Raw genomic sequence first — 24981 nt, forward strand, 5'->3', positions numbered from 1 at the left:
TCACCAACTGCCCAATTTCACAAAGGCCTAGGCATGTTCTGATTTATTCATGTATTTAGTTCCTTCACCCTTTACATCTGATCTATCAAGTTTTGTCTCTGCCTCCAAAACATATCCTGAATCTTTTTTCCTTTTTTATTTTTGCTTGTTTGTTTTTTTTTGTTTACGCCATCAGAGCACATGCTGCCATCCTCTTGCCTAAACCTCTGCGGTAAACTTCTAACAGGGCTCCCAATTTCCATCTTGTCCCTCTGTGCTTCAGTCAGCAGACAAATTGATCGATCAGATCACATTCCTGCTTAAACCTGTCACTGGCTTCCCTCCAACACACAGAATAAAACCTAGATTGCTTACCATGGTTGGTATCTGCTGGAACTTACTGACTCCCCTCTAGTTTATGCTGTCCCAGCCACACCAGCCTTCACTGGGTGCCTCAACAGGCCAAGCTCATTCTGTCTTAGCCCTTTGCAATAGCTGTTCCTTTTCCTTTCTGGGCTGTCCTTCTGAATTTTGAATGGTTGGCCTTTTCTTGACATTAAGACCTAAGTTCAAACACACCTAAGTTCCTGTTCAGCAAGTGTAGAGTAGCTATCTACTTACATTATCATGTTGCAGTATTTCTCATCAGAGCACTTATCACCAACTATTATTTTCCTTATTAAATTATTACAGTCTCCCCACACTAATATGTAAGCACCGTATGAGCAGAGATTTGTTTATCTTGTTCTTTGCTGTATCCTTTGGGCCTATAGTAGTATCTGGGTACTTAGAAGGCACTCATTAAGGATTTGTTCATTAAGTAATTAATTGTTAATATTTCACAGCCACATCTTGGAGACTTTAACATAGGACTTCTGCGTCTAAAGAAGCTTGGTCCACTGGAAGAGTTGTCAAAATCCTGCTTAGGCTTTTGACGGACTTGGCAGATGTTGCTTTTCTTTTTCTAAAAATACATTAGAAATCTGTGTTTTATAACTGTGTTTACTATCATTTTATTCTAACCATATTTGGGTTTAGTTTTGAAATTATATATTTGAAAGAACAGCAGTCTTTTGCTTTGTAAATGAGCTGACAATTCCTACTGGTGACAGCTTTTGTCACCTAGGATCAGTGTGATTGTTCATTTTGTTTGAGATTGCTGATGTAAGCATTGTAAATATTTTTGTTGTAATATCATTTTATCCTTAAAAATCACATCACTTTATACTGAATTCCTTCTGGAAACGGTGAAGTTGGGGAACACCTTGGATTTTTTAAACCTGAATAACTTAAGTTTTGGGTTTTTTTTTTCCTTTTTTCACACCAGAGTTTCCTTTTCTCACATCTGTAGGCAGCCATGAGTAGTAGATGTTGTAAAGCATTGCCTCTACATATAAAATTCAGACTTGGAATATTTACAGTAGTTGTTGATAACATACAACAGAGGATCAACTTCAGAGCATGGTGTTTTCAAAATCATTTATTGAACTCTCATGCTTGGCTCTCTTTTAAACATTGTAATGGAGTTAGAGGGAAAAACATAATCTGTTTATGGGCTTTATACATTGATGTGGTTCATCAAAATGCAAATGATATTCTTTTAAGACAGATGCTTAAGGGCAAAAACGGGTAGGATAAATTTTAAAAGGTGAGAAGAAGGAAAGAGGAGAGGGATAGGTGCAACATTTTTGTTCTGTACTTGAAGACTGTAACAAAGACCAAGTTTTACTTTACTGTATACAATTTCTATAATTCTTGCAAATGATTAAACAAGTGGTTCTTGACAACAATTATGAACGTTTAAAGGTACAAATTTATACATCTTTCTCTAAATAGCATGTACAGTAGCTCTGCTGTCTTAGAAAATACCAGGAATTTGGAAGGCCTAGAGATAGTTCCATTTCCCCCTCAGATTCAACATTAACACATTACATTATTTTGTGGCACAAATCCTTACTCATCTGATGTTCTTTAGTTGAACACTGTAGGGCTTTCATAGAAGTATACATTTTACTAAATATCTCACAAACAGCTTGAAATATAGTTTCCCCATTTTCATCAACTTTCATAGAATTCTTAATTGCATTCTTAAATTGCTAGCATTGCTTTTAAAAATTAGTTGATTAAGGGGCTTCCCTGGTGGCGCAGTGTTTGAGAGTCTGCCTGCTGATGCAGGGGACACGGGTTCATGCCCCGGTCCGGGAGGATCCCACATGCCGCGGAGCGGCTGGGCCTGTGAGCCACGGCCGCTGGGCCTGCGCGTCCGGAGCCTGTGCTCCGCAGCGGGAGAGGCCGCGGTAGTGAGAGGCCCATGGACCGCAAAAAAAAAAAAAAAATTAGTTGATTAAGCTCTTAAGCTCTTGAGCTCCTTGTTAGTCTAGTTCACACTAGACCAGAGGTCAGGATACTTTTTTTGTAAAAGGCCAGGTAGTAAATATTTTAGGCTTTGTTGGCCAATGTCACAGCTACCCAACTCTGCTATTGTAGCATAAGAAATGATCAGATAATAAATATGTAAACAAATGAATGTGGCTGTGTTCTAATAGAACTTTATCTGTAGACAATGGTATTTGAATTTCATGTAATTTTCACATCTCACAAAATATTCTTCTTTTGATTTTTTTTTTTTCTGTTTAAAGACGTAAAAACTATTCTTAACTTGCAGGACATACAAAAAGACAGTGGGCTGAATTTGGCCTGTGGGGTCTTTACATTTATAGACCCCTGCCCCAGACTCAGTGTCAGACCCCAAGAGTTATGTCACATGTCCTCAAAAGCAGGAATTTGAAACACATCCCAGAGAGAATTACTCCATTACATCAGTTACTCCATTACTCAGTCCAGAATTATCAGTTATGTCTGAGATCAGTCACTTTCCTGTTACAATCAGATACTTTATTCTAAAAAGTTGCAAGGAGATTAGTTCAGAAATCATTGAAGCTAAATAAATGAACAGCTGAGGAAAGACTCCAGCATACAAAATCATACAAAAATTAAAATTTTTGTTACAATTTGAATGTGTTTTTGCTCACTTGGATTTTTATCTGCTTCCTTTTAAAAATGTAACTTAATAAAATCACTATAGAATTATTAGGATAGCTTCTTTTATTTTTATCTTTGGAGGCATCACATTTCTGCAGAAACCGGATTATGTTCAGGAGGCAGAATTCTTTATATTTTGGTTGTGTTATAGGTCAAACACCATTTTGTTGAACTTATCCCAGGTCTAAGTTGTTTATGCATTTTTATTGCATTACATATTGCTTTAAAATAAGCATAGTTTTTGTTAGGATAGATTGTGTTATTTTAAACACTTTTGTCTCAATGGGATTAGAACTGTGTTACCATTTAAAGATAGGTTTCTGCTGCTTTCCATAGAAGTGTAGCTATTTTCCTATCCTTTTTTTTAGTTATTTGTACAATATCTTGTCTTTCTTATCTTGCTTGCTCTTGAACTTATGCCAGCTTGGCATGAAAATGTACTTTAGGGAGTCTCTTAACATAGCAGAAAACAATTTTGAAACCTCTAACGTAAAATATATTTTGTGTTCATCTTCAAGGTAAAACATTCCCAGGGTATTGAGTCTTTCTAGTACTGTTGGTGCTTGTTTTTCCTGCTTTGTTTCATGGTTTTCTTCAGTCTATTTGGGTTCCACCCTAGGAGGTTCAGTGTTTTTCCTTTGCATTAGCATAATTATCAGTACAGCATATCTGCTTTTCCTGACCCTATCATATACCATTGCGATCTCTTAGCACCTTTTCTCACTTATGTCTTGACTGAATGGCCCTTCTCTCCCTCATTCACTCATTTCTCTGTTCGCTGAATATTACCTGTTAATGTCAGGCATAGCCCTAAGCCCCCTACACATTTTCCCACTGCACCATCCACCCGTTACTGCCCTGCACTTCCTTCTGAACTGTCTCTCTTGTATCATTTTCTTGTCAGAGGGTCATCATCTTTTTTTGTAGTCCACTCCTTCCATTCTCTTACTGCTTTCATTTAACTTAGACTTTTCCACTTCGGGTTTTTAATTCACCCAACCTCCTCACCTTCTCCCTGTGCCATTTCCTGATCATCCCTCTCTTTGGCTTGTATAGCTCAATGCTCCCCAGGCTACCAGCTCCTTCTCCTCCTCCTTGAAATTGAAGTGGGTCCCAGGGACATTTGTATAGTGACATCAATGCATTGAATTGGGCTTGGCTGGATGAATGCGAAGAATGGCAGTTCCTTTGCTCCTGCTCTGCTGACTTCATCCCAGGACAGCCAGCTAAAGCACTGTCCTTAACCAGAAGGATTTCCTCCAGGATCATGCATCCAGTTCTTAGTGCCGAATCACAGAAAACCTTGGGTCGTGCTCTTCGTAGAATGTATTTATTTTTTCTGACTGAAGTTTTGTGAGATACAACTGTCTCCCATGTCAAAAATGCCTTATTTGTCTTAAAATATCATTGTGTTACTCTATCCACACTAAATTACAGATACATGTTTCCCTTGATTCAGTGAGTTTTTAGTGTGAAGAAAAGAACTACTTTAGTTTACTGCCAGGGAACTGAGCCCCGCCTTGTAGATGACTGGTTGAATTCAGTTTTCGTAGTTGACGTACTCATGGATGATGAGAACTGGGAGGGACCTGAAGAATTATTCAGCTTTTCTGTTTTACATACTAGAAACTCAAGGCTTAGACTAATGAACACCAAGCTCAGTGTCAAATGAGTGAAAAACTGGAATTGGAATTTGAGTCTCCTGATCCCAAGCTTTTTTTTGAACCAACTGAGTTTTCAATAGTGTTGATTCAGATGTGATTAAAGAATGTCCATTGAGATGATAAATTGTCTTTTTTTTTAAACATCCAAGACCTTGATTCATATCTCCCTAAAAGATCTTAGTATTAGTGACCTTTGACTCTCAGATGTCCTGATTACTATAGAAAGCAATGATACCAATCTAAAATGGTTTGCTTTACAAGCCTAGCAATGAGATTCCATGGCCTGTATATACAGGAGGGGCAACTTACTAGGGAAAGTGGGACAGAAGACTACGTGCCAGCAGCCAAGTGTGCACACTACACCAGCATTTATCAGGTAGGCCACACAAAGGACGTGTTCGGCTGTTACTCATTTTTGTTGTTCCTTTCTTCCTTGTAACTAAGAAGTACCACTTGTTTTTTTCCTCCTGGTCATAAAGAAGTCATATTTTTAGAACTTAAAGTATGATTTTAATTGTCCTGCCATTTTGATGGAAATAATCTGACTTTCTTGAAGCAGATTAGGAATCCTTGATACCACATCTTCTTGGCAAAGTTCTGTGGAATGAATTACTTCTGGGTTCACCAGAAAACTTTTGAACTGTTCTAATGAATTCAGTCCTATTCCTGGCTAATGATAGTCCAACTTTGGGTTGGATTACAAGTAGGATGATGAGTTGGGAGGATTTGGGGTGTGTGTCTGGGCCTGTGATTGTGTGTATATGCATATACATATATAGTTAAAGTAATTGCAGATGTCCTGCTCTTTCAGGATGATATTCACCAGGTCCAGCAACCTGTGAATGAACCAACCGTCTGTCTGTTTGCTGTTTCACCATTTCCCGGAGAGACGGCCCTTCATCTTTGTCCTTCCATACTAGTAACACCGGCTTTCCAGATATTTCTGTAGGTGAATGTATCCAGGCAGTACATTTGCATGACTTACCTTTTCCCTCCCATGTGGAGGAAGGTATTAGAGGTGACAGTCCTTATGATGTGTAGCTTCCCACAGCCAGTCTTATCCATAGGCCCTGGGAGAACTTTAGGGGAAATCTTAGCAATGCCTGTAGATTTTGGTTTAGGGATCCGTGTTGGGATTCTCTGCTTGCATACCTCCTTGATCTTGAATTAAACAGAAAAACAGAAGGTGGTTAATGGTACAGTTGGTGGAGAAACAGACATGTTCGGGACATAGAGTCAGCTTGGAGATTTTGGCTTCTTTGAAAACACTAGGTTCTAGGGACACATCAGACTGTCAGGTTGAAGAAAGAAAATTCAGTTAAACAATTCTGCCAACATGAGTTAAGTGTGTGCTGTGTGCAAGGCCTTCTAGTGTAGATAATGTTAGATACAAAGATAAATAGGTCATGTTTCTTGCTTTTTGGCAATCATAGCGTAGTGGGAGATAAACAAGAAAAGTGTCCCAAATTCATCTCAAAGGGTAATGAGATTGCCAGAGAAAGGTTAATTTCAACTGAGGGATCTAAGAGAGCTTTGCTGAGAAAGTAACATTTGTCTTGGGCCTCCAAAGACTTTTAGGATTTTTAACAGCAGGAATGGGAGAGCATTCCAGAGTAAAGGAATACTTTTGGCAGTGTCCCTGGGGTAGGAAGTTGGATACAGTTGAGAAATGGAATGACTTCAAATTAGGTTGTATTTGAGAAGCAGAATGGGAATGTAGACTGGGGCTAGATAGGGAAAATTGTACCTGATTCTATAGACAGTGTGTGTGTAGTAGGGGGATAGTAAGGACTTAGGTTGGGGGGAGGCACATTATGGAGGTAGAATTGTATTAATATTTGTCCACAGTTAGCCTATGAGGGTTGAGAGAGGAATCACAGATAGGTTGAGTGATCTGGACTGGGAAAGTGGGCTGTAGAGTGTGAAAGAGTAAAGACTTGATTTACTTCATATTTGCTTAGAAATATACTCTTATTTTCATTTATTTAGGAAAAATATTCTTGGGTAAGAATACTTGTTGGTAAAGAGATGGGAAAAGGTCTCAGCTAACTGTAATTCTCATTATAATCCACAATGATAATGATGATGATGATGATGATGATGATTTCCCCCTCTTTTGCTGGATCGTCCTTTCCTTGCTGTGAGCTCAAAAATAGAAATCTTTTAAAAATGCAGTGTAGTTTTCATCATAGATTCTAATACTGTTCTTGTGGAAACCCTTCTTGTATTGTTTTTCATTCTATAGAAATTTGTTTCCACATTTTTTTTGTACTGATAAAGTACAGTAAAGCCCCTTGGTCTCTTTATGTAAACATTCACTTATTTTAAATGCCCCCTAACTATTATAGCAATCATATTTAGATTTTCAAATAAACACTACACAGAATTGGCTAAAAAATGTGAGTCCTTCAATAAAGGATAGACTATATGGGGAATATGCTTTCTTTTGGTACAGTCTTCTCTATGCCTAGGCACTAGGAGCGTTTTAGGCTTTAGTGTTCTTACTGACTTTTTTTTGTGGTACGCGGGCCTCTCACTGTTGTGGCCTCTCCCGCACAGGCTCAGCGGCCATGGCTCACGGGCCCAGCCGCTCCGCGGCATGTGGGATCTTCCCGGACAGGGGCACGAACCCGCGTCCCCTGCATCGGCAGGCGGACTCTCAGCCACTGTGCCACCAGGGAAGCCCTGATATTTTTTTTTTATACTTAATCCTAAACATAGCAAATGAGATACTGATACTCTGATATTATTCTCCTGCCAGGAAATAATCAGAGATGTAGGCAAGGCTCTTTGTTTTAGCATTATTTATAACAATGAAAACTGGACACAGTTTAAGGCTCTAACAGTCAGGATAGAGTAAATGAATTACACTATAATTACATGAAAATATCATGCTGTCTTTAAACAATTATGCTTTTCAAGATATGGGAAAGTATTTATTCAGAAATGTTAAAAGCAGGATTTAAAACTATATACATACTTTATGTATATTTGAAGAGAAAATACTAGGAGAAAATATACCAGTGCTATCAGTGTTTAACTCTGGGTAATGGAGTAATAGTGCTTTTTATTTTTCTTATATCTTCTATATTCTCCACATTTTCTAAAATAAGTATACAATTTAAAAAAGCAACACTAAGTTACATTAAGGCATAAAAAAGGAAGGAAATACTTCACAGATCAGGACATTTCTATGAACATCTGCGTATTGTGCAAACCATGAATAAGTAGCAGCTGCACTTGAAATCATAATTCAAGTCAGCTGATCTTGTAACCACAGCATTAATAATAGCCTTTACAAGATAGGTTTCAGTGATGTCCTTTAACTTTGTCAGGCTTTAGACTGGTTGTCCTATTTAGTGTACAAAAACCTATGATGGGATCCTACTTAAATTGTAGATTCCTGGGCCTTACCTCTAGAAACTGTAATTCATTTGTCTATGAATGCACCCAGGAATTCACATTTTTAATAAACCCTCAGGGTGGTTTATCTGATACAGGTGGTCAGCCTGACATACTTTGATAAACACTGCCATAGTTGAAGCTCATTTAGATGTAAGCTTTAAGGTCTTTCTAACCCAGAACTCTGACCTGCCTGGGTGTGGGAGGTTCAACACTGTGGAAGGCCAGGGTTTCATGGCCCAGTGGTCCTAGATGCTCATCAGAACCACCTGTGGGGCTTTTAAAACACTGCGATGCCCAGATCCCATCTCAGAATCTACTGACTCAGATTGTCTAGGAATGTGGTATGAGTACCACAGGTTATTCAGAACTGAAATCTGTCCAGTAAACTAATTGATATGGAACACAATATTGATGGGGCTTTTTTCTTATAAGCTATACTGATATGTGTTGGTGAAGACAGTATGGCTTGGAATGGTGGTCATTGGTAGGGTCAGCTGCCTGAAAGTTATTGGGCTCCCATTGTTTCTACACCATTGATGGCTGCAAGTTGATTTTGCTTTTCTTGATAACTCTTGATGTCACTACATAGTTTTTACCTCTAGATGGCAGCAAAGGCTAGTTATATTATTAGGACAACTCTAAATGTCATTCTCAAATCTTTGGAAAAAAATGATGCTATTTTTGTTTTCTTCTATGAATTTTATACTTGGACATGTTTCAGTAAATGAGGTATAGAGCTTTAAAATGTGTCATCTCTTGGATCATTTTTTAGAACACTATGTCAAATAGCTCCAAGAAAGTTTTATCCAAATTTGGAGTGCATATTGCAAGAGGAATCCGTGCATATGCCTCTTTTAAGACCACACAGTGAATGTTCTACTCAAGAGTTGGAGGCTCCTGGGTTTCATCAGAAAGCAGATGTCTTGGAGGAGATTAAGCATGTTGGAAAGCTCATTCATAGAAGAAAAGTTTTTTGGGGTTTTGTTTTGTTTTGTTTTTAATGTTTAACTCAGTTCAACATGGAGATTGGGATTTGGAATAGATTACAGGTCTGAAAGATGATGAGTTTATTGAGGCAAAGGCCTTGCTTTTATTTAGGGAACAATAGAGAGAAAAGGAGTATTCATTAAATTCTTTAAATGTTGGCTTGTTTGGTCTACAGGTTCTTAAAAGAAGCGGAGCTATCTATGAGACTCTGTGGTTATAGCAAGTCATTAGATGTCAGTGAGCCTTAGTGACCAAAAGAATTATAGAGAGGTGAAAATGTTTTATTCAAAATCTTAATTCTATAACCCAGTTTCTACTTGATCCTTGTGCTCCTTCATGTTATCATGGAGGGCAAACATCAGACCAATATCAGCAATTAATGAGGAAGCTGTCAGATCCTAGTTATACAGTTGGAGTCAGGATGTTTCCTTTTCTCTAAATGAGATTAATTTTGTAAGTGCTTTGAACCTTTTTGGAGATGTATTGGCAACATATTGTGTAAGAAAGCTGTGTTCCCTCAGGAATGTTCCTGACTCCAGGGACTGCAGGGCCTCTCATTACACCTTTAGCTCTAGGGGTCGAAAGGCTCAAGGCTCCCAAAGACGGTGGGTCATTTTCATTTGTGGTCATTGGGGTGGTGCAGGGAGGGGGCGGATTCAGGGCTGCCTGACTCCCTTAGGGACCCAGCTGTGGAATGCTTGGTCAAGGCCGTGTGTTATCAGAATAGCAGTGCTTTGTATTTTTGTTTTTCTCTGTTTAATGGGAAAGTACATGAGTAATGATGATGGATATGGTGATGAAAAGGAGGAAATGCTAAATTGAGAAAAAAAACCTTTGAAATATTATTGTCTTCTTTTGTCTTTTATATTGTTTGGTAAATCACTGCTAATTTATTAATTTTTTTATTTTTTTAAAGGAAACAACAGGTAATGAATCTGGCAGATAGCCTAGAGTTTCATATGCTGCTTTGGCTTTTTTCTCTTGATCTTCTCAGAACTTCCTCATTATACAATAAAACTTTATCACTAAAGATTTTACAGTTTTATATGGCAGGGGGTCCTTCAAAAGGAAACTCTGTAGTTTCATTAGCTTATTCTCACTAACCTCTTGTGAGAGAACATTTGGTTTTAAATAGAGCTACAGTGCTATGATTTGTATTTAAGAGTTGTCCAGTTTCTGAGGTGAAGGCTAGAGGAAATTGATGCCTGTATTTTATAATGTAACATGGTTTGTGGTTGTACCTAGTCACCTCCCAATCTCTCTGTAGTAATTACACCATGGGCAGTGAGGGCAATCCAAGAATAAGCATTGAAATACAGTTTTCAAAAATCCTTCCTAACCTAGTTGCTTCCATTTTGTGCCCAGGCACATAGCATCACATGTAGAAATAGAATGTTAAAACATATTAATCTTGAACGGTTTTGTTTATTCCCTTTCTTTTTATTCATCTGTCAGGTTTTTCACCTCAGTTTTTTTTCTTCTTCTGTTTTGGTACCCACTCCTCTCTTTCTCATTCCCTCATTTGCACCCATGTAATTTTTAAAAATCATTCGCCAGCTTATATTTTGCAACAGCTTTGGATTAGTGGCTAGAGCACTGGCTATGGAGCCAGATAGACCCGGGTGGGTCCCCATTCTGGTTCTGGCACCACCTAGCTGTGTGTCCTTGAGCAAGCCAGTTAGCCTGTCCAGACCTTAGTTTCCTCATCTGTAACCCTTATTTGGGGATTAGACTGCCTACTTGCAAGTTCCTTAGTTGGTAGAGATATTGTGTAGAAAAGTCCCGGGCACATCTGAAGTGTCAGGTCTGTGTTTGTTGTTACTAATGTCAACATTATTATCTTTGTCTTTTTCCTTATATCTGTTCTTAAGGTGCTTATTTCTTGATCCTAATCATAACTTATCTTCTTGTTTATTTTACCTTTCTTGTTTTTCTGCTTTATCCCTTGTTCTCCCATCTCTCCAATTAATTATTGGAGACATGTTGCTAAGCATAGCAGTTGCGGCAGCTGACCAAGCAGTGTCAATTACTGGGCTGTGTTTCTAACCACCTCTGGCCCAGAAAAGTATCTTCACATCCTTTTCCCTCCTTATCCTACTTAGTCTATTCATTGTCTTTCTGTTTTAGAGTTCACTTGAAAACATTTTTTTTCTAGTCTTTCCTGTCTTTTTCTATCTTTTAATTATTCAAAAAACAATGCAGTTATACCAACTATAAAGCCCTTTGACCTTGACATTCAATGATTCAATGAAAAGAACAAATGCGAGCCAACTGTGGCCACCAGGTATGTTGTTAGACCTGCGCACCTTTATCGAGCACCTATTACCAGCCGTATTTAAGTCCTGGATAAGGTAGGACAGTGGTTCTTAAACTTCATAAGCCCAAGAATGACCCAGGCAGCTTGTTAAGATGCAGATTCCCTGAACTAGATTTCATAGGTGTGGGTATGTAGAAATCTGTGGAGTCCTTGGTAATTCTGATAAATGTGATCAGTGACTGCATTTTGAGAAACATTGATATAAGAGTTTCAAAACTAAATGACAGCTGATTCTTGCTCTCAAGAGAGTATAGTATAGGAGGGGTAACAAACGATTATAATGAGGCAAAATGAAGTGCTGTAATAAAAGTACAAACAGAAGTGTTTTGGAAACTCAGAGGAAGATTGAGAAAAATAAAGAGATTTCTAGAGGAATTGGCACTTGAGGTAGGAGTAAGATTTCAATACAAGGGACAAAGAGAGAAGAGCATTACTGCCCTAGGAACAGCATGAGTAAAGGTATAGGGCTAGAAGCCCTGCTAGTGTGTGAGAGGTTGGTGAGTACTGTGTCCTGGTGAGGGTGCAGATTATGTCCAGGGTTTCAAAAGGAGATGAGGTGGGAGGTGGAGGTCTGATAGAAGGTTTGGATTTGGGGCACTCGGTAATGTAAGTGCTAAGTAAGTGCTGCTTTTAGGGGAGGGACTGAAGAATTGCCATGATCAGGACAGTGTTGTAGAAGGATCACCAGCAATACAAGTGAAGGTTGGATTAGAGGTGAGGGATTAGAGATGCTACTATTTTACAGTAGCATCTGTACTGAGGTGTGGATTTGGGGAGTACTAGCACAAATAAAAGGGGGAGGGCAGAGGAAGAAATACCGGGGCAGAGTGGCTGACTGGATTTGGGGGATGAGAAGAGAAGTGGAGAATGGGACCCAGATTTTGACCCTGGGTGACAGAGAAGGTGCTGGACCATCACCAGAAGTGAGACAAAGCAATCCAAAGAGCAATCCAAGAGTGACAGTGCACTGGGGTGGGGGCACATGCCAAGTGTGAAGTGTAGTTGGACCTTCCACACATGGAACTGTTTGGTAGGCACTGAAAACTTGGAGTTGTTGCTTTGAGAATCATCATAGAAAAGTTCTTGATACCATTCAAGTAGCTGAGACAGCCCAGGGAGAAAACGTAATTCCTCCTCATCTGCCCCTTTTTTCTTCTCCCACCATGGGTACTTCTATATCCTTTTCCCAGAGCCTGAGAGGTGAGTTTTGTTGGGCCCTATCCTGTGCCCACATTCCCTCTACAAGGCTGCCTATCTTAATAACTGATAAGAGTGTAACTAGTTCTGAGAGCAGCCCTCTGAGGAGGCATTTCTTTCCAGTACTTGAACAATGCACAGTGATTGAACCATTTTCCAGGCACTGATTGGCTAGCTGGGGGGAAAGAAATTCTGCCTCTCTTCTGCAGTGACCAGGCTGTCCCCTGGGCCATTGTGTCTGGGCTGAACAGATTACATAAACTCACACTCTGTAGGGGGATCTGCCACTCCTTAGCACAGGGGTGATCAGTAATTACAGGATGGTCCCCGTATAGCACATTTCCTTCCTCATTGGTAGTCTGAGAATGCCTGGAATAGGGCCATAGTTGATAGGATGACCTAAAAAAATAGTAGTAGTTGTCCATTGTTCTCCCTAATCCTCTTATTACCCTTCTTAGAAGCTGAAGTCAGCGGCTCTGGCAGCATTTATATTTTCCGAAATTTTTGTAATAAATATGTACTATTGTTATAATCAGAATAAAAAGTTTTATATAAAAAAATTGTGCTGCTTATGTCTGTCACTATGAGAGATATTATCCTTCTCAGAGTAATCCCCGCTGCCCTGAAGGGACTGTCAGGTGTTTAAATGTTTCTTATGTTATGGACTCTTTGGGGATCTATTGCAGTTTTTAGTTAACTCCTCTTTCTACAAAATGATACTTTTCTGAGGCCTCAAAACTGACTGATATCAGTGAATTCAGGCAAGAACACAATTAAAAGGCAAAGAACAGAAAAGGAATAGCTCTTTTTTTTTTTAAAGAGAAGGGAAAAAAACAGCCAACTCTCTAACGGTAAAGGATAGTAATTCTTGAGGAATTGCTTTGACTGGCCGCATTGAAGCCGGTTTTTATACGCACTTAATTGTTATGAGAGATAATTGGAGACCAATTTGAAGATTTTCCTCTAAAATGGCAATTTTATTTGTGATGCTCCCTTGGTTTACAGTCATTTAATCCTGAACTGGAAGCAGAATTTAGAGACTGACAAGGATGAACCCTAACATTTCTCCCTCTGAGCTCAAAAAATATACAATGCTTTTTTTTTTTTTTTTTTTTTTTTAGTGATTTTGGGACCATAAGTCTTTCCTTATAAGTCATGATGTTGCTTGAGAAATGGAAACCCTGAATTAGGGTATACCATCCCAGGAAGATTTTCAAGGGTTCTGCAAAGGCAGAAGTTCCACCACCTCTGGGCTAAGCTGGTGGTGCTTGTCTTTTTGATGGCTAAACCTTGATCCCTAAATTGCCTTTTCTGGAGGTTTTTGATCACTGTCAGGACTGTCAAGGTGGCCACCTACTTATAAGCTTTGATGTGCATGCTTGTGATGCTGTTTCTATGGATCATTTTCACTTACTTCTGATGCTTTTCACTCCAGCCATCTCTGAGGCCGATCAGGTACCTCTGTTCTTCACATGTTGATAGCCTGTCCAAACTCATTCTTCATGCCTAGAATTTGTGCCTTTGCTCATAGACTCCTGCTTTAGGATAGAGTGGACTTGGACTGCAGCTTTAGTGCTCGCTGACAATGAGGACTTGTACCTCTCCTTGGTCTTGCTTTCTTCCGTCTCTTATCCACTGCACCATCCCCAGGTGAATCTTCCCCATGCCTGCTCATTTGTGTGGGGCTTGGCCTTTCAGTTAACCTAACAGTGGCCTGGAGACGGGAGGAGTTGAAAGGGGAGGCAGATTGACACTCTCGTCTGTGGTGATCATGGTAGGCTTCAGAAGAAGTAAGGCTTGAGCCAGACCTTTCAGTGTAGATCACTTGATGAGAGAAGAGAAATCTGTCCAGGTAAAGCAATGGGGAGGAGGCATACCTAGGGGTGTTCCGAGTGTTCTGGCCAAAGCGGCAGGCTTCTGAGGCAGAGCGCAGGCAGGTAATGTTAGGCGCCCTGTCTGTGTCCCTGGGCAGTGGAGAGCATTAGGTACAATTTATTTTGCTCCCCTCCTTGCACTGAGGTAACTTCTCAGTATGTTGCCATGGGACAATGGAATTAGACCTGTGTTCATGTCTCTTTTTTGTCATACAAACAGAGCCACCTGGAACAATTTTCTTTACCTCTCAGAATTTAAATTTTTTTAATCTTTAAAATTGTGATGATACCCACTTTATAGGGTTATTATGAAATAAAATAACAGTGTATAAAGGATTAGTTTTCTCTTATCTCACTGCCCAGAAACCTTTGAGGACAGAGTGCTCCCTAGCACGGTATTAATGGCCCTTTGTGGTCTGACAATACGTGCCCTTTGCACCTTACCCCTGCCCCAGCTATCTCAACATCAGCCACACTGCATTGCTCACTGTTCCTTGAATGCTGGTTTTCTGCTCTCCTGCCTGCCTCCATACCTCTGCACTGAGCATCTCCTGGAAAGCCTTTTGTCTTCTCTCTATCCCAAGTTTTCCTCCTCTCCCAGCCCACCACCCCTCCTCCGGTCAAATCTTATCTGTTTCTGAAACCTGACCCCTGAACCCTGCCCAGAGTAATCTGCTCCTCCTCCAAACTCCTATAAGTGCTTTGCTATCTATAGAATTCCTTTCTGTGTTGTGCTCTTAATTACCTTTTAAGGTAGTCCTCAACTCCTGCCTTAGATTCTAAATCTTAACACCTGCATAGCTGTCCTGCACAACAATGAGTAATATTAGGTGCTTCATAAATATTTGTGGGTTCATTCTGTAGGTGATTTGTCGAGGAATGAATAGAGCTTGACAATTGTGCCTGTGGTGGTTATAAGCTAATACAAATGGGATTGAAACTCCTCAGAGAGGACTCTTTGAAAGGTCTAAACAGTAAAGGGTTATTTCTTAAGTTCTTGGGAATCCTGGTGAAACCCATTTTTCCCCCATTAAGGCAAAGTTGGTTGTTTGTCTAGATCTCTTGTTTATTTCTCCCAAAGGCATGTGAGAAATGGAAAGCTCATCTAAAAACACTGGTTTATAGTATGGTATCTTTGAAAGAGACAGAGGTACAAGGTAGTAATACAAATATAAATGTTCAAATATGCACGTGCTCTGGGCCAATCTGTCAAGTTAGTGGAAACAAGCCTTATGCAATGAAACTCTTCAGTGCAGGTTTTTAAATTTGTTTTGAGGCTTATATTTAGTCAGATTCAAGATTCTCATCTCTACATACCAGACAGAAGCTCTTGAAGGACAGTGAATCTTTTGTCTCCTTAATAGCCACCCAATTCAGTTTGTCATGATCAGTGGATTGATCAGTTGTGTCCACGTGCTTTGAAGAGAAGACACTGCATGCTGAGACACTGTGCATGTCACAGAGACAGGAGTGCTATGTAAGTTAGTAAACGCCACTCCACCCTTCCAGGGACCTAAAGAATGGCAGAGAGTGAGACAGCCTTTGTAGGTCTGTAGGGCCTATTGTTGGTTATCCAAAGATGACTAACCTTTAAAAAAGCAAAACTAAACTAATAGGCAAAAAAAAAAAAAAGGTCTCTTTCAGGTAACCTTACAAAAATATCATACAGAACCATTTGGCTATGCAGGAAAAAGGAACTCACTAAAATAAAACTAATTTCAGGCTTTCAAAAAATTATCTCAAATAATTAGATAACTTTTATTTCTCTTGACCAATAATTTTGTGAAAAAATAAGTGAAATTTTAAAATGAGGCCACAAGAGGATTATCTCTAGGATTGTTGACTGCAGTGCTAAAGGTTAGCCCAGATTACATTTTTATGGCACCATTCTAAGTGTTGTAAAACCTGGTGTCCTGATAGAATATTGACAGATTTGTATGTGTTGCCATATGAACAGTGTTAATTCATTATCAAATTATAAAGTACTTAGGAGTGTGTTGGCCAGTTAACTTGCTGGACTCCCTAAGGATTCCTTACCCTACAGCGTTGCCTTTGGGGGCTGCCTGCTCTGACATATTTGACTGCACAGTGGAAGGATCCATCTGTTGGAAAGGAAAGTTTAATCTAAATGAAAATGAATTTTAAGGGGGTTTAAGGTTTGGGGATTTTATTGAACCGCTTATCTTCCTTGTTCTTGCATTTGCTTCACTGTGGCCCAAGGTGAATGGAGTCCTTTGTTTTGGCTCATCCAAACTGCTCTCTTTAATGTGTGTTCTGGACCATTCCCAAGAAATGCTGTAGGGTTTATGTTGAGGGCCTGGGATCTGAGGGAGAAACAGAGCTTGTAGGTGTCAGACAGCCTGCTACTGCTGAGTTAATTATTCAGGCATCTATGCTTTGCTACAGTTATAAAACTGGGAAACATCCCACCTATAAAATAGTAGATTTTATTGAGCTTTTCTCTTGAATAAAAAAAAAACCCTGGAGACTAAGCCTTCTGTTTGTCATGATAGCCACTAGAGGGTGGAATAGGCACGCTTCCTGAGACAGGTGTAATTCATTCTGATAGAGCAAGACTAGAGTCAGAACATATTTGCTAGTGTTTATCAGTATAGAAATTCCTAAAACAATGGAATTCCTTCTTTAGGTACGTACTAATCAGCAGAGGAACTTGTTAAAAAATGCAGCTTCCGCGGCCCTACGCTCAGAGATTGTGACTTTTGATAGCTCTGGGTGGGGCATCAGGGGATTCTCATACATGTGTTTTGGATTTTACTTTCAGAAACATTGATCCTAACGTTTCGGGCATGCATTATTCCCTGATTATCTTTTCTCTTAGGATTGCAAAGTAAAATGATTATTTTGGAGGAGGAAACAATAACAGAAACCAAAATGTAGGGAAACTGTACTGTTATTAAAGCTCTTTTCCTGCCTTTGTCTAACACGTTTCAAAGGAGACTCACTTCGTAAAGAATTGGAATCAAAAAAGCTATTAAAAATATGTTTTTGTGTGGAGTTATATTTTAGTCAATAAAGATCACAGAATGCTTAGGCTACAAGTCTAAGAATTTTAAATTAATTACCCCTTTTATGGCCATCTCACAGTGCAACTTAATTTATACTTTGGGCGTCATGAAGACCCCATGCCTAGTGTCTTGGCATTGTGAAATGTAGTTGTAGAAACCTTCTAGGTAGAGTTTATATAATCCTGTCATCATCTTATAGAGACTTTCCTTTGTGTGTGAAGATCTAACTATAGTAATGCACATTGTCCTTCTGGAAGGGGTGACCCAGAGAGCAGTGGCATCCTTGGGAAAGCTTTGCAAATGCTCTTAAAAGGGAAGAAGAATGTGGTAAAATCATTCAAATCTGTGATAGAATGCTGCAGCTCAAAAAGTTAAAGGGATAGGGGGACTGAGTAAAATGAATCTTGGTTCTGAAGCTGGGACTTCAGATGAAATGAAATGAAAGGAAGGTATTTTTTCAGATGTTTATAGAAACAGTCTTGTCTTCTGTGAGCCTCTCAAAGGCTTTCTTTTCTTCAGGAATACAACCCTCCACTTTCACATATCTCATATGAAGATTTTCCAGTGTCACTTCCTCTCTCCTTCCTAGTTTTCAAGGTTCTTCCATGATTTTATGTGAATGAAAAAGAAAATTCTGTAACCTCCCAAACACACATGCACACGTGCGTGCACACACGCAGAGTTATAAAAAATTATTTTTGAAATTAAAGGCCAAAAATCTAGGATGTGTCATTCTTTGTGTGATTTTATGGAAAAGGGAAGGTACTTTTTTCAGAGATGATACTCTCTTTACCATAAACTTTAATTAGTAGCACTTTTAGTAATCTATATATGTTATTAATATGACAGCGTTCCTAAATTTTGATGTGGATATGAGTCATTACACTGAAGTAGTCCTAGTAGAGGAACCTCTAAAAGAGGTTCAGTTCCTTGAAAGTCCAGTAAATTTCCAATAATGTTAATTACTTGGGAAGCCTATTTATAGTTAATATCTGGAGCAGATGATGAAATGAGGATTTGTGCATCCTAATCATGGAGCACAGGACTTGTGGTATTAACTTTATTGTATAAAATTGCTCTGGCTCACAAAAGATAAGAAATTGAATCCTCACAAAACAGTTCTACTAATGAATAGCCCAGAGCCTCTCAAACTCTATTAGTTACAGGTGTGCCAAAAATGGATCTTTCCTTCAGTACAACAGGAGCAACCTGGGGATGACAGGAGTCCCTGATCAGGAGTCCCTGATCATCTCTGCCTCTTTATCCATTGTATCCAGTGTGTATCCAGTGTGTTTTCTGTTTGTGTCATTATGTGACAAAATTTGGGAAGTGCTGGGAAGACTTTGTCCTTTAATTCTTTCTGGTTTCTGTTTATTATTTCATGATTAGTTGATCACTACCCACCAAAACATTATATGTACTCTCTTATTATCTAGAAAGACATCTCATGCAGCAATGTTATCAATGTCTACTTTGAAAGATGTAAAATGATGTATGTAGTTTCTTCTAAAGTTCTAACCCAAGGTGACTTAAAAATAAAAACAATTTTGGAAAACATTTAGACCATCATGTATGTTGTAATACAGTTGGGTCACTGCCAATTCCCAAGATAAATGTGTTTAAACAGAAGCTTTCTCATTCATCACTAGCCTCAGCTTTCATCCAAATTTATTTAATGATGATGCAAGTCCACAGCGTTGGTGTTGCAGTTCATCACCATGGAAGTGTTTCTGTCAACAAATCCTTGCTTTGCTATCATGAAATTGATTTTGCAGGGAAAGGAGGATAATTGTGAAAGATTCCTTTTACTCCTAAAGATCTTCACAGTTTGCCTGGGTGTCTAAATGAATTGTGTTTAAAATCAATAACTGGCAATAAAATTGACCACACTAAATTAACAGTTATGAGGTTGGAAAAGGGAAAATGGCAATGAGCTACTTTGTCTGAAATCATCTTTTTTGAATGTGGCTTGGGGACCAGATATGTAATTTAAAATGTTCCTCTGAAAGCTGTTCTCTGCTACAGAAGTACAAATTATGCTGAGTCCCATTAGCAGAGTACCAGAATTCCTAGGATGCTTTTTTTTTTTTTAAGGATTACTGAGTTTTTCTCACCTATCTTGAAAATGGCATAACAATAATCACAGGAGAAACTTCCCTCAACTAACATACTGTATTTTTTTTTAAATATGCCTTTTCTATAACTTACATTGTAATTATCTTTGGTTTTTATTTGCTTGTTGGGAGGTTAAAAAAACACACACACACAGTTAAGTTTAAGCTTCTGAATGCAGCCCACTAGCAAACAAACAAGGTAGGAAGCACCTACCTTAAGTAATTCAAATTATGGGAACCTACTAGGAAAAAGTAACAAGAAAGACATTTTTGCTTTGAAGCAGTGTTCAAGAGCATATGTCTTAGTGGCTGATTCCAGGTTTGGATGTAGACATAAATGTTTTAAGGGGATTTTCATCTATGGTAGAAATACAGTCAACTCTTGATTGTGAAGGTAACTTGTATTTCCAAATGTGCTTTTTCTGGCTTACTATCACATTTCAAAGCTTTTTACTTTCACCATCAGCTCATATGTGCTCACAAAAACAAATTATTTAATATTGTTTTATTCAGTGATTTTCAGTAAACATTTATTAAGTAACTAAATTCCTAACACGTGCTAAGCACTGTGCTGGGCACCAGGGATATTGAGATACATCTCAAGCATGAAGTTTGCTCCTGAGAGATCTTATAGTTCACTTTGAAATCAAAGAGCCATAAAATTTCATTTATTTCAACTACTTCCTCCTCCTCCTCTAATATGTGATCAGAAGTTGACTGTATATGGGAAGTAGGTCCTGTTTGTTTTTAAGGAAGAATTAATAGACATTATGAACAGGAAATAAAATTCTATTATACATGCAAAAAAAAGAACACAAAATGACCAAAAGAAAATTCAGCAAGCAATGGTAAAAATAACAAATTATTTACTGCTTTATAATGTTAAAGTATTTCACCAAGACAAGTTGCAGTCACATTAATGTGAGTTATGGAAAATGAAATACATAAAGATGTATTTATACAAGTGCAGACTAAATATTTTCCATACAGGTATGTAAATGAAAAAATATACAGTAAGTGCACGCTTGATATGACTATGCAGGCAACAGTTAGTTTCAGATACTCTTGGACGGTTCATGCATAAACCTTCCCAAAGTACAAGTTCAGTCAGTCTTTTGAGGGATGTGGAGGGATAATTAAAAAGGACTGAGTTCCTTGCAATAATATCGGTATAAACCAAATAAGGGAGGGTGGTCAGTTATATATATTACTTACTGTAATTTGTGATTGTCGAGGAAGAGGTGTGGCTGTTGGTGTGATAGTAATACTGCTGGTGACTTTATTGGTTGTTTTGTTTAGTGCCCCATTAGTTAAGCTTTGAGTTCGGTTATCCTGCAGTGATGCTGAAGGGCTGGCAGGTCTCACGGAGCTAGCTACGGCTTGCATGTAAGGACTTCCTAAGTGAATGTGGATTTTATTATCCTCAGTAGTTATCACACTTGAACTGTTACTGTTTGAACGCTGAAACTGCCACGATGACTGCCGATCAGGGGAGACTCTGAAAATCGCGTGCTTGGCACCGATTTCTATCGGCTCTGGAGAGCGTCCCTGCTCAGGGGAGCTAGTTGAACCAGTAACAGCCAAAACCTGAATAGGTGACATTGTCCTTTCTGGAGTTATGGAACCACAAGACTCTGGGGTCTGTGCCCTGGCAAATGTTGCCATGGTAATTGGTGACATGCCTTGCTCTAAATTCATAAGGCCTTCAGCAGAGGTTTTTGATTTCACTGGAGTTATGGAGGCATTTTGGAGGATGGTTATCCTTTGCTTTGGGGTGCCACAGTTTGGTATCACTGCAGTGCTTGTGTAAGAGTGAGGACTCTCTGTGGTCGGACTTGTGATTTCAAGAGTGGCTGTGTTTTGGACGTGGTCTGGAGTAACCTTTATATGCAGTGGCTGCCCAGGTGTGTGGCTTAGGACTAGATCTCCAGGTTGCACGAAGTTGCCATTGGGTTTAGTTTGTATTTTTCCATTCTGAGGATGGCCCTCCTTGGACTTCATCCAAGGAATCCATAGCTTCCTGTTAACAGGACAGGGAGTAGATGAGTTGCATTTGAAGGACAGCACGGACTCCTCATCATTAGGGTCCTCATTCTGGTCCTCACTCTCCTCATATAACTGACCGTTGATGACTGCTCGTTCCAGAGGAATGAGACTCTTGTAATCAGGTGGCTCATTGTCTACTGCTTCTGTTTGAACTTCTTTAGAAAATACTTGAGGGTCAGAGATTCTTCTTCCATTGAGACTGGGCCGGAGGCTCTTACTGAAATGACGGTACCGCTCTAACTCTTTAGTGAGGTTTTCGATCTCTCTTCCTAAATCTCTGTTCCTGTTTTCTTGTTGACTGAGTTTCTTTTGCAGAACTGAATGATCTCCCTGGAGGAGACATATCAGGTCCTCAGTTGCCATGTATTCATGAATTTTCTCTTTCAGTGCATCCACTTCTCTTGAGAGGTGACCTGATTTAGCTTCTTCTTCCTGAAGCCTTTTGAAAAGCCATTGTTCATGACTGGAGTCTGTCTTTTCTGCTAACTTGTATTTGGCAAGTTCCATTTTAACATGTTCCAGCTCTTCAGATAAAAATTGAGCTTTGTCTCGTTCATTAGCATACCTTCGTTCTAGAGTCTCATACTCATCTTCAGTTTTCATGAGGTCATCCTCAATGGATTTCATATCCTTTAACTTCAGCCTCAGTCTTTCCACTTCTTGAGAGAGCTCTTTAATCTTATTGTTCTCTTGGTGTAATGCTATTGTGGACTTACCAGAATCTTGATTTAATTTGTTTTTTAGGAAATCTTTCTCAGTTGCTTCCAATGATTGAAGCCTGTTTTTCAACATGTTCACTTTGGACAGGAGATCATTTCCTTTCTCTTCTTCTGCTTTCAGTTTGTTTTTTAGATCATCTCTCTCTTTCGTTACACTGTACATTTTTTCTTCCACATCAGTTTTGGACTTCAGTGCCCTTTTAGTTTCCTCAATTAACTTCTCAGTAACCGTTGTCACTTTATTTTGCTCCACTTGAAGCTGAGAAGCAGCAGCTTGTAACTTATCTTCAGTTTGCTTTAATTTTTCACTCATTGTTTTCCGTTCATCTACCAGCATCACAGTTAATGTTTTCAGTTTAGTTAAGTCCTCTTTTAGGGTGAATTCTGTCTTCTCCAGCCTACTTTCAATGGCTTCTAGCTCTTTGATCCTTATCTTTAAACTCTCCAGTTCCTGAGATAACTGCTTTGTGGTCATCCTTTCTTTTTCTAAATTACATTTCAGAGAGTAACATTCTTGTTTGCTTTTGTTGAAAGCATCTTCTAATTTTTCCAGAGCCATAATTCTTTTATTGAGTTTTTCAACCTCGAGTTTAAAGTCTTTACTCTGTGATGTTTCCTTTTCCAGCCTCTTATTGAGATCTCTGCACTGCTCCTCCATTTTTATGAGCTCTTCATCCTTCCCTTCCATTTCTAGCACACGTTTCCTGAGCTCCTCCACCTCAGCCATGATACTGGAGTTTCCATATTCTCCCTTGTTAATTTTTTCTTTTATATCTTGCAGCTCCTCTTCTGCTTTTCGTAAAGATCTGTTTGTCTCTTCTAACTCATCAATTTGCCGGCTGAGTGCTGCCAGCTTTTGTCGAAGCTGGCGATTTTGGCTGTCCTCATTGGTGAGCTTCGCCATAATTGTTTCTTGGTTCTGGTGAAACTTTGTGGTCTGCGTGTGCAGATCGTTCTCTAGTCTGGTTGCCTTCTGCTCTTCTTCCTGAACTCTGGCTTCAGCAAGGGCTAGTTTAGCATGTGTTTCCTTTGCACTCGTGGTTAGGTCTTGGATTTTCTGTCTTTGAAGGGCAAGCTGTGCCGTCAGCCTTTGTTGTTCGTCCACCACCATCAAAGCAAAAGACTTCAGTTTGGTCAGCTCCTCTTTCAGGGCAGTGACCCTCTTCTCTTTTTCTTGCTCCTTCTTCTTCTGGGACTCCGTTTCTTGGTCAATTAACCTTTTTAATCTGAAAAATACAAGAGCACATTCTATTTTGTAACTGGTGCTTTAGTAACTTGTCAGCTGTGAGTAAACATTTATGTAATTTAGAAAGACAGTATCGACTCATACAGTATATGGAAAGGAGTTCCTGAATTTGATGGGGGAGGAGAATCTTTATTAAACAAATGTCTTGCTTTTTTTGTTTTCACTACCTGCTTTCCTCCCACCCCTCATTGATTGGTAACAGTTGCAGTTCACCAGGAGGGCAAGAATATTTGGTTTAAATTGCTTGTGTAACGTATAATCAGTAGACATTGTAGCCTGAAGGCTGTAAAAACAGACACAAGCTTGAGATTCAGTTGGAGGAAGCTTCCAGACTGGCCCTACTCTTACCAACTAATTAACCTGGGCAGTTATTTAATATCCCCAGGGCTTCAGTTTCCTCTATGAAAAATGGAGGCAATAATTGTATTATCTCAGGGGCCATCTGTGAAAATTAAATGAGATAATTTGTCTAAGATTCTCACAGTGCTGGCACATAATAAGCATTTGATAAGTGTTGTTGATCCATTTTATTAATGTGGTTATTATTATATTTATCAGATGGTTGGCTTGAACCATTATGTGATACATTAATGTTTGGTGATCAGCTTCCTGATTCTTAGTTAAGATAAAATTTATTCACATTGCTTAGAAGTTAGGCACTTTACTGATGGACCTATTTGCCAGTTTAAATTTGGTTTACACTAGCCTGACATTGTGTCAGGAATCAATTCACATATATCTCTGTCCCCACAGTGGATGGTAGTTGAATGAGAGTAATTGACAGGCACCTAAAGGGGTTTAGAGTGTTCATAACACTTGGGAAGAGCATGGGATTTGATACAAAAGAGCTTGATAAGTGACATGTTAGAAATGATGGAGGAAAAATTCTTATCAGGAACATAATGAGTCCCTCTTGAATGATGACTCTATGATAACATGTTATTTTTTTTCTTTATGTCTTAAGTTTGTCAACAAAACAGGAGGACATTTTACCTGCAATATAAACTGTCTCTTCCACACATTTTTTCCCTCAGTATTGAGGTCATAGTTTTAAATTTGTGGCACTCCTTAATTACGCTGGTAATGGGCTGATTAGAGAGGATGTAATTACAGCTTTGCAGTATTGTTATACAGAAGCTAAAATAGGATGGAATCCCTGAAAAATTGAACTAAAAGACTTGTCATGGATGAGAAGTTATAAATATTTGTTTTCTGATCAAGCATAGAGAATTCATAATATTTTAATATATCTTTTCTACTAGGAATGAGTTAACTATCCAATGCATGTCTTTACTCCTTGCCACAGAACTTTCTTTTTAAAGTTGTTTAGGATTTGAGGGGACATTTTACAAGGAAGTTAACTTG

The 24981-nt window shown here is 38.9% G+C and overlaps 3 protein-coding genes across 4 annotated transcripts in view; 1 reads left to right on the forward strand and 2 right to left on the reverse strand.

Annotated features, from left to right (window-relative positions):
* Positions 1-24981, forward strand: part of CMSS1 (cms1 ribosomal small subunit homolog) — a 382976-nt gene that overhangs the window by 5074 nt on the left and 352921 nt on the right. The window lies entirely within an intron of this gene.
* LOC115855628 (filamin A-interacting protein 1-like) overlaps positions 5714-24981 on the reverse strand; it is a 163044-nt gene continuing 143776 nt past the window's right edge. Inside the window, exon 5 of the mRNA XM_030861023.2 lies at positions 5714-5846. Coding sequence (XP_030716883.2) covers positions 5714-5846 — 133 coding nt within the window. The remainder of the gene's footprint in view (positions 5847-24981) is intronic.
* Positions 20481-24981, reverse strand: part of FILIP1L (filamin A interacting protein 1 like) — a 31621-nt gene continuing 27120 nt past the window's right edge. Inside the window, exon 2 of the mRNA XM_030861015.2 lies at positions 20481-23596. Coding sequence (XP_030716875.1) covers positions 20800-23481 — 2682 coding nt within the window. The 5' untranslated portion in view covers positions 23482-23596 and the 3' untranslated portion in view covers positions 20481-20799. The remainder of the gene's footprint in view (positions 23597-24981) is intronic.

This window comes from Globicephala melas, chromosome 4 (genome assembly GCF_963455315.2).
Source record: "Globicephala melas chromosome 4, mGloMel1.2, whole genome shotgun sequence".
Taxonomy (NCBI): Eukaryota; Metazoa; Chordata; class Mammalia; order Artiodactyla; family Delphinidae; genus Globicephala; species Globicephala melas.